The sequence below is a fragment of the Pygocentrus nattereri genome, chromosome 9 (assembly GCF_015220715.1).
Source record: "Pygocentrus nattereri isolate fPygNat1 chromosome 9, fPygNat1.pri, whole genome shotgun sequence".
Classification (NCBI taxonomy): Eukaryota; Metazoa; Chordata; class Actinopteri; order Characiformes; family Serrasalmidae; genus Pygocentrus; species Pygocentrus nattereri.
In genome coordinates, this window is record NC_051219.1 from 1,788,675 (window position 1) to 1,802,133 (window position 13,459).

The window sequence follows — 13,459 nt, forward strand, 5'->3', positions numbered from 1 at the left end:
ATATCAGACTTATCTGTGGTTGCTCAGCAACACGTTTCTTTACATATCTGCATAAGCAATCTTTGTTTTTGATAACAAGGTGCATCAGACAATCACATGTCAACCAGTAACTTTCCATTCATTTACTGTAAATACAAATAAACACGCACACAGAAAAACCTAATAAAGAGCTAGACTGACCGACTTGACTGAATGATGGATTGATTCATTAATACTATTGATTACACTGCACTGAAGGACTGATTAAACTGATCGGATATTGATTACAGCTAAAATTCTGGGAGCACAGTGATGGACAGACAGATTGACTGATTCTCACAGGTTCCTGTGTGAACTGGTCTGAAGCTTTAGCTGCTAAACAGTGATATAATGTCTACAGATGGAGCTTCGCAGCAGCTTCAGCGCCTGTGAGAGTGAAGAGCCCACAGTGAGTGTCTTATACCGGCTGTCCAGCAGGGGGCGGTATTTACACCGTGAGCTGAAGGTTTGGACGCGTCAGTGACTGTGTAAAAATAAATACTGATTTTTTTCCACTGATAAAGAGTGGGGAGCTGCTGAGAGCAGGACAGAGGGCTTTGATGCTGATTGAGTGCAGCGAGTGAGAGTTTTACTGCAGCTTCAGTCACATCCAACCGAATCTTCCACCGAGAAGCTTCTGAAGCTTCATCGGTCCAATCAGCTGGGGTATAGTAGGAGTCTGGATAAAAAACTAAAGGGCTCCCAGTGGTGGTGATGGGAACCAGACGTTCCCCTCTAAAAGCTCCTCACAGTGGTGGTGATGGGAACCAGACGTCCCTCTAAAAGCTCCTCACAGAAAGTTCCTACATGAACTGGTTCTGAATTCACTGCCTGATGACTGAGACGCTGTTTTATGAGAGTTTAGAGAACTTCAACTCCATTCATGGTGGAGGGAGACATGCAGGGCGCTGTGCGGCAAAATAGTCCCCAAAGAAAACTCATTATTCCAGATTTTCCACTGTTTTCCATCATCAACATTCCATATAAACTCAGAAGACTCGTGTAGGTTCTCTGGTGGTTCTGGATGGTAAATAAAGTGTCTATATCTGTGTTGTAGTCATGGCGACGCCTGGTTCCCATCACCACCACTGTAAAGACATCTGAACCAGTGAATTATTTGGGAAGACGTTGATTTGGGGAAACTAAGTGGTGAAATATGGATGATTCTACTGAACTGGTTCAAAGTCAGAGCTGAAACACATTTGAGATTTTTAACTCTCACACTGAGGGACCCTATAACCTCGTTATGTTTATTTTATTAAAACTAATGATTGAATGTTCCATCATAACTCGACCTAAACTTTAGCTCATTTTGAGCTCAAACACTCAGCCAGTGCGTGACCAGCATGCTTTCTCACAGAAAAGTAGCTCAGCTGCAGAAAATGTGTTTGGGTTCTATTCATTCTGATACCTGTACTCAGAAACATACACCGATGCCAACATCAGATACCAGCTGATGTAATGTGACCGATTGTGAAAGCTAGTGAACCAATGACTCAGACTGGCAGGGAAAGAGGCTCTGCCCACAAGGAGGAGTGTTTCCGACAGTAGGACACACCGTTGTTGATCACATTAAACAGGGCCGCAGCTCCTGGAGGCCTGGTGTCCAGCGCCGTTTGGTGGTTCATATGTTCAGACACAACCACTAAACTTGGCAATTAACAGACGAGGAGTACTTGACCAGGTAAATTATCAAACTGCTGGACGCCGGACCTCCAGGAGTTTTGCACCCACTTTAGACATCCCGCCTCTGCAGATTCCCGCCAGGAACACACTGTGAGATTTTAACACACAAACACAATCTCAGCCACTTTCGCAGCAGGGGTGACAGCACAGGCTAGCAAAACACTCCCCAAATCCGTATATATGACCCTTTTCCCCGGAAAACTGAATAGAATTGCGAGATATAAACACTATTTTTTATACTGTCCTTGTACAGTGCTGTGAAAATGTATTCACCCCTGTCATGTATTCGGCTAGTCAGCCTATGAACTACACTTCCCAGAGTCCACCTCATCACCTGACTCCGGGAAGATCATCAGCGGCCTATCACCGCTCAAGTTCACCTGAATACTGAAGATGTTCACCTGTATGTTTTTATCACATGACCTGCCTAGATGGTGTTTTAGCCTGGGCTATAGTCCGGTTCATTGAGAGATATTGCTTTCCTAGGGAATCTACTGAGTGTTAATTCTGGTTTGATCTCCTGTTTCTTGTTTACGCTGCTTCAGATTTGCCCCTTTGTACTGTTGCCTGGTTTATTGGATATTCGGTTTTTGACTCATTGCCTGTGTTTTGGACTCTGCTCTGCTTTTCCCTGGTTGGTTATGATCCTCTTCTGTGTTTTGTGGATTACTTTGGAACTGACCCATGTCTGTGTATTGACGATGATATATCTGCTTGAATCCCAAAGTAAAGCTTCTTCTCTGTCTGTCAGCACATGATGTTCTAAAAAGATTTGAATACAGATGAGAAACATTGTCATTGAAATCTGCCATTTGCAAAGGGTTACAAAGCCACTGGTGAGGCTCTGGGACTCCAGAGACCCACAGTGAGAGCCGTTATCCACAAATGGAGAAAACTTGGATCAGTGCTCAACCTTTCCAGAAGAAACCGGCCTACCAAAATTTCACCAAGAGTGCATCAAACATTCATCCAGGAGGTCACAAGAGAACCCAAATGAACATCTCAAGAACTTCAGGCCTCACTGACCACTGAGCCCTGGGCAAGCAGAACACTAAGGCTCATCTCACATTCGCCAGAAAACATCTAGATGACACCCCCCAAGACTTTTGGCTTAATATTCTGTGGAATATTAACAGCGAGTGTCAGCTTATTGGTCATACGTTACAGAATACCTCGCCTTGCGTGCAGATGGCAGACCTAGAAGCTTTCCAGAAGGCATTGATGGAACAAGGACAACTACTCGGCAGACATCAGCAGGTTCTTTCTGGGGTAACTAATTCACTAGAGTTACTGGCTCACCAGCAAGCTGAACCAGTTAGCTCAGCTCTTAGGAAGTGTGAAAGGTTTAAGCCACCAGTTACAGACTCTTAACATCACTGAACCTGAAGTGAACACTGCTAATCCTGCTGTTCAGGATCTCGATACTCTTGCTACCTTCCCGTTTAGCAAACCTGATAAGTTGGATGGTAACCCTGATAAATGCCAAGGATTTTTGCTCCAATGTTCAGTGTATTTTGATAATTCTCCCCCAAGTAATGACCAGGCTTAGATTTCCTTACTAGTTTTCAAACTGGCTGATAAAGCTTTAGAGTGGGCTACAGCAAGCTGGAGCAGAATACACCATCTTTCATATGCGCAGTGTTTGACCTTATGAAGGAAAGATTAGTGGAGAATCATAAGCTCTGCTCAAACAAGGTGCTCGTTCCATAGTTGACCAGTCTTTGGAATTTTGGACTTTGGATTTTTGCCGCCAGTAGTGGTTGGAACGAAGCGACTCGTCACGACTAACTCCTGAGGAAAGGAGCTGGAGGATAAGAAACCAACTTTGCCTGTACTGTAGGGAATTGAGCCATCAGATCAATGACTGTGCTGTGAGGCCCCAGACAAGCAATGCGCCAACCCTTGGAAAGCACATGGAATCTACTCCGTGGAGCAGAGGGGAATTTTATTCAAGCCAGGATCGCAGAGGAACTCAACATTCCCATGGAGGAACTTCCGAATGTGTTGAAAGTAGCAGCGCTGGATGGAGGACTGGTTGGAGCTGGAAATATTTCCAAGATCAACAAGCCCATCATAGGAAAAACCAGTGCCCTTCATCAAGAAACTTTGTCTTTTTTAGTCTTAGAACAACCGGAATTTGAAATATTAGGCTAGAAAAACACAATGCCTCGATTTCCTGGTGCGAACATACAATTACCAAGCGGTCTGATATGTGTTCACACACGTGTATGAATTCCCCCTTCACTCACAGTTTGCTGCACATCAGTAGAGAGCCCCAACAAAGAATCCCAGATCCCAATCCCACCTGAGCATAAGGACCTCCAAGAGGTTTTCAACAAAGCCAATGCCACCACGTTATCCCCACATAGACCATATGACTGTGCTATTGATTTGGTTGAAAATCCTACATTCCTCAAGGCCTGGGTTTATCCCTTGACTCAGGAAGAACAGAAGGCATTAGATGTGTACATTCAAGAGACTCTTGAACAGGGGTTTATTGGACCATCTACCTCCCCAATATCTTCTAGCTTCTTCTTCATTTGGGAAAAAGATGGAGGACTCTGCCCTTGTACAGATTATCGAGCACTCAATAACATTTCAAAACCATGTCCCTATCCACTTCCTCTGGTCCCAATAGCCTTAGAGCAGTTAAAGGGTGCTAAAATATTCACCAAATTAGATCTCAGAAGTGCCTACAAATTAACATGTGACAGAGAGGGAGATGAGTGGAATACAGCTTTTATGACCATTAGGTGGCACTACAAGTACCTGGTGATGCCCTTCAGGCTCTCTATAGCGCCCTCTGTGTTCCAGGTGTTCATTAATGAGGTACTGCGAGACATGTAGGACATTTTATGATTTGCTTAGCTGGATGACATCTTGATTTTTTCCTCGGACAAAGACACCCATGTGCATCATGTTCGGGCAGCGTTGAAGAGACTACTGGAGAATAATCTGTATGTTAAAGGAGAAAAGCATGAATTTAATCTCAAATTTGTCAATTTCCTGGGGTATGTAGTCAGTAGTCAAGGGGTTATCATGGATGATCACAAGGTCGACGCTGTCGTTAATTGGCCCACTCCTACTTCAGTCAAAGAAGTACAACAGTTCTTAGGATTTGCAAACTTCTATAGAAGGTTTATCAGGAATTTCAGCGCTAAAGCCGCGCCACTCCCATCCCTACTCAAAAGCGCCCCCAAAAGGATCAGATGGACCAAGCAAGCAGAGCAGGCATTTCGAGAACTCAAAGAAGTCTTCACTTCAGCTCCCAATCTCACACATCCCAATCCTTCCGAACCATTTATAGTTGAAGTGGATGTTTCCGAGACTGGTGTGGGGGCAGTGTTGCCACAGAGAAAAGGCTCAGCTTTAAAGTTGCACCCAGTAGCCTTTTTTCCCACAAGCTGTCAGTGGCAGAAAAGAATTATGGGATTGGAGACAGAGAATTGCTAGCAGTAAAGTGAGCCTTAGAAGTTAGCCTTAGAAGAATGGAGACATTGGCTTGAGGGAGCAAACCATCAATGTCAAAAAGTGTCAAAAAAGAAGTAATTGCCAATTACTTAGTCAATTTCACTGCCACACCCAGGCATGATCACTGCCAGACCTGCAGAATCTAAACGTCACTCAATTAGAACCTGTCTGTCAGCACATGATGTTCTAAAAAGATTTGAATACAGATGAGAAACATTGTCATTGAAATCTGCCATTTGCAAAGGGTTACAAAGCCACTGCTGAGGCTCTGGGACTCCAGAGACCCACATTGAGAGCCGTTATCCACAAATGGAGAAAACTTGGATCAGTGCTCAACCTTTCCAGAAGAAACCGGCCTACCAAAATTTCACCAAGAGTGCATCAAACATTCATCCAGGAGGTCACAAGAGAACCCAAATGAACATCTCAAGAACTTCAGGCCTCACTGACCACTGAGCCCTGGGCAAGCAGAACACTAAGGCTCATCTCACATTCGCCAGAAAACATCTAGATGACCCCCACCCCCCCAAGACTTTTGGCTTAATATTCTGTGGACTGCGTTCAAAGACTGCGTTCACACAGCAGGTAAAAGAGGCCCAAATCTGATTTTCTCACAAAATCTGATTTTTTTGTTTGTCTGTTCAGATGGTCTTTTAAATGTGGTCTGTATGCGACAGTCTGAACAGATCAGCTCCTAAACCGACCCTCATGCGCTAAACAACAGCGTCACGCTGCGTCACGCGGCTCATCCAGAGGTAAACAATCACAACCGCCAACGAAGGCCAGTCGCTCCTGGAGGATCAGCTTCATCTTCAGCAGCATCACAGGAGCGTCATGAAGCTTCACTGACTGACAGCTGTGCTCGTCACCCTGAACGTGTCCGAGCCATAAAAAGGGCACGGTCACTTCTTCGGGTCGCGTCCTCGGATTCTTTAAACTTTGCTTTCAGACTTTTAACTGTTCTTCGAAGCTGTGGCCACAGAAGCATCAGCCTAATTGTTTTTGAGTCTCAGCAGCATGAAATGATGATGAATGTTGAGATGGATTGATGTAAAAGTTGCATGAATTCTGATCTGGCTGTGGTAGTGTGATGGTCTGGGGCTGCTTTCCTTCTGCAGGACCTGTAAGACTTCATTATAAGCCGTAATTGGTGGAACCATGAATTCTGCTCTCTATCAAAAAATCCTGTAGGAGAATGTCCGCCTGTTAATTTATGACCTCAGGTCATGCAGCAGGTCAATGATCCAAAGCACAAAAGCAAGTCCACCTCAATGGCTCAACAGAAACAAAATGAAGGTTTTTGAGTGGCCGAGTCGAAGTCGTGACTTGAATCCCATTGAGATGCTGTGTCAAGACCTTGAACGGGCAGTTTCTCCAATGTAGCTGAATTAAAACAATTCTGCACAGAACAGGGGAAATAGTGAAGAGAAAGACTCACCACAAGTTACTGCAAGCGTTTGATTGCAGTTGTTACTGTCAAGTGTTGCACAACCAGTTAAATCTTTCTCTTCAACAAACTGAACGATCATTTAAAAGCTGCATGTTGTGTTTTGTTGTGTTGTCTTTATCTTATTTAAATTAGTTGGATGATCTGAAACATTTAAATGTGACAAATTAGCAAACGTAGAAGAGCCTCTGTAGAGGCTGCCTTTCATGGACAGAGCACTTTCATACACTGAGTATATAAATCAATCCAAAAACAGTTGGGACGCTGTACACATTGTAAATAAAAACAGAATGCAGTGATGTACAAATCATCTAAACCCTATGTTTCATTGAAAATGTTGAAGCTGAGAAATTTTATTGTTTTTTGAACAATATTTGCCCATTTTGAATTTGACGCCAGCAACATGTTCCAAAAACAAACAAAAGGCTGGTAAACGTGTGAAATGCAAAGAAAACACCTGGTGGTTAATTGGCAGCAGGTCAGTGACATGACTGGGTATAAAGAGCAGCTCAGAGAGGCGGAGTCTTTCAGAAGTAAAGAGGAGGAGGGGTCACCACTCTGTGAAAGACTGCACCATCAAATAGAGCAACAACTCAAGAAGAACGTTCCTCAACATAAAACAGCGAAGAGCTTCTGCTTTCCATCGTCTACGGTGCAGAACATCATTAAAGACTCAGAGAATCTGGAGAAATCTCTCTGTCTGTGAGGGACGAGGCTGAACACCAGTATCTGCTCTTATCATCATATGCTACCATCCAGACAACGTCTTTTTCAGGAAAGGCCTTGATTATTTCAGCAAAACTATCACAAACCACGTTCTGCAAGTACTACAGCAGCATTGCTCTGTATTAAGAGTCCAGCTGCTAAACGGATCGGCCTGCAGTCCAGATCTGTCACCCAATTTGGCACATTATGTATCAAACCAGAACAGAAAACATTTTACTTTCAGGACTACAGCAGCATCTCCTCAGTTCCCAAACACTTATAGTGTTGTTAAAAGAAGAGGTGATGAAACTCAGTGGTAAACAGGTCCCCGTCCCAACTCGGAACATGTTGTTGGCATCAAATTCAAAATGAGCATATATTTTTAAAAAAAAATTAAATAAAAATATTTTTAAAAAATATATATATATATATATATGTATATTATAATAGTGTTTTATATATCGATCTATCTCTCTATCTATATATACATATATACACACACACACACACACACACACACATACACACACACACACACACACATATATATATATATATATATATATATCTTTTTAAAAATGAAAATATTATTTCCAGTGTAAGTTTAGGGGTTGGGGTTTGGGACATACTTCATCATTCTTCTTATTTTCTGTTTGACTGTGGGGGCTCAGCTTGGTGTGTACGTGTGGTGTCAAGAGGCCGTAGGCCGTTGGTGCCTTGACTTAAATGTAAACTGTGCTTGAAAGTGTGAAGAAATCACTGATTGTTTCCACACTTTTAACTAGAAGCTGAATTAACTGGAGTGTGTGTGTGTGTGTGTGTGTGTGTGTGTGTGTGTGTGTGTGTGTTATCTCTCCGATCACTCGTATGTTTCTCTGTTACATCCTGTGTGACGTTAACACTGTCATTCTACAGCCGTGTGTGTGTGTGTGTGTGTGTGTTTGTGTGCGTGTGTGTGTGTGTGTGCGTGTATCCTACGTCATCCTTTTCCTCTGAGAGCCCACACACACACACACACACACAGGCACATAGAGCTCGAGTCTCTGTAGACTGAAACACATGTGTGTGCAGACAGTGGCTGGTTAGCGAGGAGCTTTGAACGCAGTGGAGATGATCCAATCCAGTAAGTACACTATCACTGTGTGTGTGTGTGTGTGTGTGTGTGTGTGTGTGGTCGTTCTGGCTTTAAATGACTACACACTCCAGCACACCTGCACTGTAGACATTCTTAAAGGGGAATTCCACCAATTTCTTAGATTTTTCTGGACAGTTCAGTGTGTGAGGTGGAATCAGAGGTTCAGAGGTTTTGGAGTGAACCAGTTCAGACGTCTTTACAGTGGTGGTGATGGGAACCAGGCGTCGCCATGACTACAACACAGATATAGACACTTTATTTACCATCCAGAACCACCAGAGAACCTACACGAGTCTTCTGAACTTATATGGAATGTTGATGATGGAAAACAGTGGAAAATCTGGAATAATGAGTTTTCTTTGGGGACTATTTTGCCGCACAGCGCCCTGCATGTCTCCCTCCACCATGAATGGAGTTGAAGTTCTCTAAACTCTCATAAAACAGCGTCTCAGTCATCAGGCAGTGAATTCAGAACCAGTTCATGTAGGAACTTTCTGTAGGAGCTTTTAGAGGGACGTCTGGTTCCCATCACCACCACTGTGAGGAGCTTTTAGAGGGAGACGTCTGGTTCCTATCACCACCACTGTGAGGAGCTTTTAGAGGGGGACGTCTGGTTCCTATCACCACCACTGTGAACGGCTCTGACTCGGGAAGGTTACATCTTCACCATTTAACTATGCAGAAAGTTAACACGGAGCTCCTTCCTGATCCCAGATGAGGATGTTTGGTCTTGAACCACTCGTGATCACAGCACATGGTTCATGGTATGAATGTTCTCGGCGCTCCTGATGTTGTTTTAATCCATGAACTGAACTGAAAGTGTGTGGTGGTGTGACCCGGCTGCTGTTTTGGTTCATATACGGATCACAGCTACGCCTCCAGCCGCTCTCTGGTGCTCTGAACGCCGCTGGTAGTGTTGGGAAGAGAAAAGCCGAGCCGGTAGTGAAGCAGTGCTCAGCCTCTGTAGACCTGAGATCAGGACTTAACTAGAGTAGAAACGGATCACCTTCAGGCAGAGTTAGATGTGACTGATACTCTGCGACGATACGGCACTGTAATACGGGTGTTTATAACTCTGCGTCCTGCACTTTATGAATGTTTTATAAATATTTAGGCGTCAGTGTGGGCAGATATGCGTGTATAGTGATCAGATATCAGCATCAGTCAGATCTCTGCTACTGTAGCTGTTTTATCTGCGGCGTTTATTCGTTTCTTCACTCAGAAACCCATCACCGCACTTCTGACAGCCGCTCACTGACCGTTGCTTCTTTTGTTTATAACACACTGCACGTTGTTTATAACACACTGTACAGAAAATACATTAAAATGTTATGGTATGATATTAAAATAATGGGGGGATACTTTTGTTTTTATATGCAGACCTGTGGGGTAAGAAGACCCCCCCAGACTAGAGGCTGTTAGTGTATCATCACTGATATGTTATTTAGCAACTGTTACCTGGAACTGGGAAACAGGTTTAGGAGGCTTTATGGAGAGGAGTTAGTCATGTGAGTCTCTGAGTCTGTGAGTCTCTGTGTCTGTGAGTCTCTGTGTCTGTGAGTCTCTTAGTCTGTGAGTCTCTGAGTCTGTGAGTCTCTTAGTCTATGAGTCTCTGAGTCTGTGAGTCTGTGAGTCTCTGAGTCTGTGAGTCTCTGAGTTTGTGAGTCTGTGAGTCTCTGAGTCTGTGAGTCTCTTAGTCTGTGAGTCTCTGAGTCTGTGAGTTTGTGAGTCTGTGAGTCTCTTAGTCTATGAGTCTCTGAGACTGAGTCTGTGAGTCTCTGAGTCTGTGAGTCTCTTAGTCTGTGAGTCTGTGAGTCTCTGAATCTGTGAGTCTTTGAGTATGTGAGTCTCTGAGTCTCTGAGTCTGTGAGTCTCTGAGTCTCTGAGTCTGTGAGTCTGTGAGTCTCTGAGTCTGTAAGTCTCTGAGTCTGTGAGTCTCTGAGTCTGTGAGTCTCTGAGTCTGTGAGTCTCTGAGTCTATGAGTCTGTGAGACTCTGAGTCTGTGAGTCTCTGAGTCTGTGAGTCTCTGAGTCTCTGAGTCTGTAAGTCTCTGAGTCTGTGAGTCTGTGAGTCTCTGAGTCTGTGAGTCTCTGAGTCTGTGAGTCTCTGAGTCTGTGACTCTGTGATTCTGTGAGTCTCTGAGTCTGTGCGTCTGTGAGTCACTGAGTCTGTGAGTCTCTGAGTCTGTGAGTCTCTGAGTCTCTGAGTCTGTGAGTCTGTGAGTCTCTGAGTCTGTGAGTCTGTGAGTCTCTGAGTCTGTGAGTCTCTGAGTCTCTGAGTCTCTGAGTCTCTGAGTCTGTGAGTCTGTGAGTCTCTGAGTCTGTGAGTCTCTGAGTCTGTGACTCTGTGATTCTGTGAGTCTCTGAGTCTGTGAGTCTGTGAGTCTCTGAGTCTGTGAGTCTGTGAGTCTCTGAGTCTGTGAGTCTCTGAGTCTCTGAGTCTGTGAGTCTGTGAGTCTCTGAGTCTGTGAGTCTCTGAGTCTCTGAGTCTCTGAGTCTCTGAGTCTGTGAGTCTCTGAGTTTGTGACTCTGTGATTCTGTGAGTCTCTGAGTCTGTGAGTCTGTGAGTCTGTGAGTCTGTGAGTCTGTGAGTCTCTGAGTCTCTGAGTCTGTGAGTCTCTGATTCTGTGAGTCTCTGAGTCTGTGAGTCTCTGAGTCTGTGAGTCTGTGAGTCTCTGAGTCTGTGAGTCTCTGAGTCTGTGAGTTTGTTTTAAATTTGTGAATTTGTTTGTAAATTTGTAAATTTGCAAGTTTGTGAGGCTCTGCGTTTGTTTGTAATTTTGTTTGTAAATGTGTATGTGAGTTAGTTTTTGAGTTTGTAAATTTGCAAGTTTATAAATTTGTTTGTAAATTTGTTTGTGAATTTATTTGCAAGATTATGAATTTGTAAATTTATTATTGAGTTTGTAAATTTATTAGTGAGTTTGTGAGTTTGTACATTTGTTTGTCAGTCTGAGTTTGTGAGTTTGTTTGTACATTTATTAGTAAGTTTGTAATTTTTTTAGTGAGTTTGTTTGTGAGTTTGTGAGTTTGTTTGTGAGTTTGTGAGTTTGTTTGTGAGTTTGTTTGTGAGTTTGTGAGTTTGTTGTGAGTTTGTTTGTGAGTTTGTTTGTGAGTTTATTTGTGAGTGTGTGAGTTTGTTTGTGAGTTTGTTTGTGAGTGTGTGAATTTGTTTGTGAGTTTGTTTGTGAGTGTGTGAGTTTGTTTGTGAGTTTGTTTGTGAGTTTGTTTGTGAGTTTGTTTGTGAGTTTGTGGTGAGTTTGTTTGTGAGTTTGTTTGTGAGTTTGTTTGTGAGTGTGTGAGTTTGTTTGTGAGTTTGTTTGTGAGTGTGTGAGTTTGTTTGTGAGTGTGTGAGTTTGTTTGTGAGTGTGTGAGTTTGTTTGTGAGATTGTTTGTGAGTTTGTTTGTGAGTGTGTGAGTTTGTTTGTGAGTGTGTGAGTTTGTTTGTGAGTGTGTGAGTTTGTTTGTGAGATTGTTTGTGAGTTTGTTTGTGAGTGTGTGAGTTTTGCGCTCTGCGTTCCATTCATACCTGCTCTGTTCTGTTCAGTAGTCATTTGCATTTTAAAGCTGAAAGCTACGTTGTTTAAAGGCTGGATCGTTGTTCTTGTAGTTGCAGTGAAAAACAGATGCGTCAGTGTTTTGCGAGTGTGCTTTGGTGCCGTTTGACACCCTGTTTAAAATACAGGGGACACTAAAACGTTAAAATAAAACTGGGCTTTTTATTGTAGAAGAAAACAAGAACCAAACAGATACAATAAAAATGGAAAGACCAGAGAGTCTAGAAATCGTGGAGCGGAGTGAGTGTGTGGGTTTGGGAGGGACTTCATGACCAAGTTCGCTCTCATTGGTCTTTTTCAGAGTTATTGAATTAGACTGAGGCTAAACGAACAGAGGCCTTTATTTCAGTTTAGAATACCGTAACTTTACTGCTGTGCTGTGTCCACATTGGAGATGATCAGTTCTCCAAAACTTAGGGGCTCTTCTCACCCCAGTTAGGGGCTCTTCTTATGCCAGACATTCACTCTCAGAAATAAATGCCCTAAACTGTCTCTGGGTCAGTGCCCCTCTCATCACTGGGGTGGGACCCTCAAGGCTCCATCTCAGTCCCTTTAGTCAGGGAACATAACAGAACCATAATCCACTGAAATGATCTGTTCTAAGCTGGACTGACTCCACACGCCTCGCCTCGCCTCCAGGCTTTTATTCTACTGCTCTGGTTTAAAACATTCGGTTATGAAAAGGAACAAATACCAACTTTTCACCTGGAGAACCTGATTAAACCTCCACAATCAGACCTTAAAACCACTCCTGGAGCTTTGAGGGAACATCTACACTGTTTGTACCTTGATGAAAGAAAACGTTCCTGAACAGAACCTTCATTTCTGACAGTGAGCATAGTAGCGGGACAAGATGCCCCGCTTTACGATGTTCACGCTAACCACAGCAGATCTGTTAGAGATTGACAGTAAATGGACGTTGTTCTCGAGTGTCTCTGGGCTGGTCCATCTGTGCTGCTGATCTTTTCAGTGAGACTGACTCCACAGTCCCGGCCGTCTCACCCGTCCTTTCATTTCTATTTTCTGTTTAAATTGAATGTATAAAAGGTAAAACTGCAACTTTCTCCTGGGAAAGGGAATGAAGGTCAGCTTTGAGGGACACAGCTGGGCCTTAAGGACCTCAACAGTGACACGGTGTGCTCTGGGGGTCCCGGATGTGCCTGTACCATGTCTGAGAGAGTGTGTTTGAGTGTAGGAGAAGTGCACGGCGAGTGCGACGGGGCTGACTGTGTCCTTCATGCTGAACACTGAGGCTGAGAGGAAGGAAAAGAGTTTAGAGTGTTAAGGTTGATACGGCCGGCTGGCGTGTGTGTGTGTGTGTGTGTGTGTGTGTGTGTGTGTGTGTGTGTGTGTGCGTGTGTTCTGAATTCACTGCCTGATGACTGAGACGCTGTTTTATGAGAGTTTAGAGAACTTCAACTCCATTCATGGTGGAGGGAGA

At 43.7% G+C, this 13,459-nt stretch overlaps 1 protein-coding gene across 2 annotated transcripts in view; it reads left to right on the forward strand.

The window, feature by feature from the left end:
- The first annotated feature begins 8,343 nt into the window (after positions 1-8,343).
- The window catches only part of txk (TXK tyrosine kinase), a 35,921-nt gene continuing 30,805 nt past the window's right edge, over positions 8,344-13,459 (forward strand). Inside the window, exon 1 of one of the 2 annotated variants that reach the window (XM_037541039.1) lies at positions 8,344-8,450. In XM_037541039.1, the coding sequence (XP_037396936.1) occupies positions 8,438-8,450 (13 nt within the window). In that variant the 5' untranslated portion in view covers positions 8,344-8,437. The remainder of the gene's footprint in view (positions 8,451-13,459) is intronic. The other variant, XM_037541040.1, reaches the window with a different exon arrangement.